This window comes from Lactuca saligna, chromosome 2 (genome assembly GCF_052625555.1).
Source record: "Lactuca saligna cultivar CGN05327 chromosome 2, ASM5262555v1, whole genome shotgun sequence".
Taxonomy (NCBI): domain Eukaryota; kingdom Viridiplantae; phylum Streptophyta; class Magnoliopsida; order Asterales; family Asteraceae; genus Lactuca; species Lactuca saligna.
Genome location: NC_136418.1, coordinates 95,071,369 through 95,075,465, shown reverse-complemented (window position 1 = coordinate 95,075,465; position 4,097 = coordinate 95,071,369). Strand labels below are relative to the sequence as shown.

The following is a 4,097-nucleotide window of genomic DNA, read 5'->3' as shown; positions in this document are numbered from 1 at the left end:
TATTACAAACAAAATTTTAGCGACGGAAAAAATCTGTCGGAAACAGTGACAAAATACCGACGGATTTCCGATTGACTAAGAAAACTTAATTATAATGATTTTAGCGACAGTAATTCAACATTTTAGCGAAAAATATATTTCATCAGTAATCCGTTACAATATACCGATGGTTTACCGATGAAAATCAACAAATTTACAATCTGTCACTGATCTGTTGGTAAAACTATCGAAATCCGTTGGTAAACAATTGGTAAAGTTGTGACAAATTACCGATCGGATGTTTCTAATTTCCAGTACTGACTCTAAAGTAGTGTTATTATTTTGTCTTACCTTTTAGCTTAGCAACTTACTAGTAAAAGAGACTTTCTCCTTCATAAGTTTCTTGTAGTAACATTCTATTTAATCAGTTCTCTAGAGAACATCTTTATTAGTGTATTGAATGAAGATATTGCTTTCAATATCTGATCTGAAGTGATAAAGTACAACTTTTTTACCGGATTTGAACATTTGGATGGGCATTAAAGTACATTAGTGATGTTGCGAATTATATGCTTAGATACATTTTGAAAAGAGCCTGAACAGGAACAATGACAAGTAGTTATAGTAAAACATGAATTGCATTTGAAGGTATATTTATATATTCACTAAGTTCTCTAATGTAGTAATGTATATAATATTTACTTCCTTAAAATAATTTATTTATTTTGAGTTTTGTATGCCAAAACGTGGCTCAAGGTGAAAAAATATCTTTTACCTTATTGTTTATTTGGTAAAATCATCCGTTCTTAAATGTTTAGTATTAATATATTAAATTATTAATACTTTGAAGCTTTTACCTTTGAAAACGGTGTGTTATTTATGTTCCCTTTTAACATGTGATACCTAAAATACCCTTACACACATCATACATATTTGTTAAAAAATATGTTTTTTTTATAGTGATGGATGGGATAGAACTCCACAGCTAGGAATTTTGGGCATCCATTTTTAGACATGCAGGCACGAAAGCTTCTCCTTATCAAGTGGTTTATAATTACTTATTATTTATGATTAAAAATGTTTCTATTAAACTTTACTGTGTTTAGTGTTTTTTTAATAGGAGTTGTTTAGAATTACATATGTTTAAAAATATTTCTATTAGATTTTTCTGAGATTTGTGTTTTTCTATTACATTTGTGTGCATTTAGTATAGAAGAATGTGGATTAGTATGTAATTATTTTCTAAAAAAATAAATTTTATTTACAGACTTTTAGCGACGGAAATCCATCATTAAAATAGTTGTATATTCTGTTGGTAATCTGTTTGAAAACTCGTTTTGTCGGTAATTTGTTACTATTTGCCGACGGGAAAATCCATCGTTATGTAGCCGTTGGAAATCTACTACAAACAATTAGCGACAAGAATATACCAATGAATTTTGGTCTGTTACAATTCGGTCAGTAAAACCCATTAATGACGTGCGGTTTTTTTGTAGTAGTGGGAATAGCGAGAAATAGTATGTTGGAAGGCTTCCCATAAATGCTTTCATTAAAGTGACCCTACCACCGAATGATAACTCTTTTAGCTTTCCAAGCCGATATCTTAGATTGGAAAATGATCGCCTTAACAGGACACCTTTGGTGGTGATCGGGAATTCGTTCAAAAAGTAAATAAAAATTGTCTAGTTATATAAATACGTAATCATATTTCAAAGAATCATTCATTACTCAACCTACAAAATCTCTTACATATTAGCAATCAAACTACATCAAATTACATAAGATTCGTGTAAAACAGAAAACTACATATCATGAAATTCGGTAAAAATTCAATCAATTATGACAATGTTTAGACACAGAAATAGTTGTTAGTAATATTTTTCACTTTTTTTCATCAATGACTGTTTGTTTAAGTTTTTTGCCTGCCACGTCAACAACATCATCTTTTGCTTTTTGTGTAATACTGTCTGTGGCATCAGAAAGCTTCCCTCGTACGTCTTTGGTCATGTTTGTTACCTTCAGTTAATAAACAATTAAAAAAACGAACCAACATTGAATTAATATTTACTTATATAATGGGTGACAAAAACTGTTGCAAACTTACTTGCGTTGCCCCTTTCTTAACTGCTTCGGCTGCTTGAGTTATCTGATCACATGTTTCTTCGACCTTTTCATCTGATCTATCCTGGATATCATAAAAACATTAGAGAATTACACAAAACAAATGATCATAAACATAGGTTTTATTAATCAAAACCTAGAATATACTTACTTTTTGCAAAGGTTTTGAAGCCGTTACAAATGCTCTCTGTTTTTTCACAAATGATGGCCTCAATGATCCATTGGAAACGCCCTTGAATGCCTTAACCACTTTACATAAATTCATTCTCGCCATGTTTATATTCTAACCCTTTGTGTTTGTTATATATGAGATGAGTTTTCGAACATAGCATTTAGACGTTTCCCAATGTTGCTAAATGTGAAATAATGGAAGTTAGTGACACGTGTTAGTGTTTCAGGTTCTTTAGCCTAAAAATTTGTGTAATATACGTTTGACTTGATTTTATTGTATTCATTGAAGGATTCAACGAATGACAAAAAATAAGCATAAAATAAAGCTTTGCTTTTCATTTGATGATATGAGAAGCAATCCGTTTTGATACACAACTTTTCTATGGTTGTTCAAAAGACTAGCCAGTTTGACAGCAGCAATACTGGTAAAGAGGAGGCATGCAATTCCCAGATGGAAAACCAAATCTTTTGCATAATGCACTACAATCTGGTATGTCTTCGCATTTTCCTTGACACTGATAACTCGCTTCTACTACAGCTGGAAAACCTGATGAGTACTTAAATCCAAATTAGTATCTTAATAATAGCAAAAAAGTTAAGCATGTAAATAAGTTTTGGGTTTGAAACTCACAGAGATGTAGTATTAGAATGGCAAATGAAAGCTTCAGTAGAATGGAGAAGAAATTTGAGACTTCCATATTCTTTGTTACTTGGGTTTATGACTCCCGTGGAATTTAAATAGAAAATTCATTTGCATTTAATTAGTGACTGCATTGAATTATCGAACCCTTCGTCGATATTCGGGTAAGACTTTGGATTCATTTAATGAAATATAAAAATTTGATATGCAATAAATATTTCATTGGGAGTATAAATTGTTACTGATTATGTTTTGTGTTTTATTTATGCTATATGGCCTACTAGTTAAAAAAAAATAGTTATTAAATAAAGGATGGTATTAATTAAATAACAAGTTATTAAAAAAAAATCAAACATGGGGTGCATACACTCATCTATTCACACATGGGTACAACCGGGAGGGCATATGCATATAATTAGTCTAAATAAAAAGTTAGTTAATATGTGAAGTTATAACTTAGTTGATAAGAGATAATGTTTGAAAAAACTAACTGCAGCGATTAAGAAAATATTTTTTATAAGTAACTAAAGTTATATATTTGGAAAAGTTTTTATGAACTTTTGAAAAACTTGTTAAGTAGTTTTTTAAAGATCTAGTTTATAAACTTTTTTGACTTGTCACGTGATAGTTTAAGAAAATTCAAAAAACAAATTAGTTTATCAGTTATTTATGGTACGTCAAAAACAACCTTAATCAAGTAGAGGTTTTTTTTTAAACTTCAAACACACACTTTCTAACTTGTAAATCTATGTTTCTATCAACCTCGAGATTTGAAACATCAACCATTTAAAACATATCATATTTCAGACACATCCTTATAACGCTAGGCCAAAGTATCTTTGATATTTAATCAGCTAAAACCATAATGTGCAAACGACCACTTATTATATAGAAAGCTTTATGGTAAATGGCTCAATAGTCACTGTATTTTCAAAAAATTCGTTTTGGAAATTGCGTTATTTTTTTGTTACAATTACTCACTATCTTTTCTAATTCTTTTCTAATTTTTTACAATTTTGACTGCTTGACTGGTCAATCAAGTTACAACATGTTGGTGCGTCCGTCTTTGGTGACGTGACAAATTTATATGGCATTATTTGTTTGTTGATGTTGATGTGGCATTATAACGCGAATTGAAAAGGTGGCACAAAAACATTTGGTTTTCGATTTAACTTTTTCCAATTTT

The 4,097-nt window shown here is 30.2% G+C and overlaps 1 protein-coding gene across 1 annotated transcript; it reads right to left on the bottom strand.

Annotated features, from left to right (window-relative positions):
- Positions 1-1,721: 1,721 nt before the first annotated feature.
- Positions 1,722-2,412, bottom strand: LOC145028957 (uncharacterized). Its single transcript, XM_078977636.1, has 3 exons — positions 2,252-2,412; positions 2,084-2,164; positions 1,722-1,995 (listed from the first exon to the last, which is right to left on the bottom strand). The coding sequence occupies exons 1-3, from the start codon at positions 2,372-2,374 to the stop codon at positions 1,861-1,863; spliced, it is 339 nt and encodes a 112-aa protein (XP_078833762.1). The 5' UTR covers positions 2,375-2,412; the 3' UTR covers positions 1,722-1,860.
- Between the last annotated feature and the right edge of the window lie 1,685 nt (positions 2,413-4,097).

Coding starts and splice junctions, on each gene's coding strand:
- LOC145028957 (XM_078977636.1), bottom strand. CDS start 2,374: ATGGCGAGAATGAATTTATGTAAAGTGGTTAAGGCATTCAAGGGCGTT. Junction 2,165..2,251: donor CTTCAAAACCTTTGCAAAAA/GTAAGTATATTC, acceptor TATGATATCCAG/GATAGATCAGATGAAAAGGT. Junction 1,996..2,083: donor TTAAGAAAGGGGCAACGCAA/GTAAGTTTGCAA, acceptor TATTAACTGAAG/GTAACAAACATGACCAAAGA.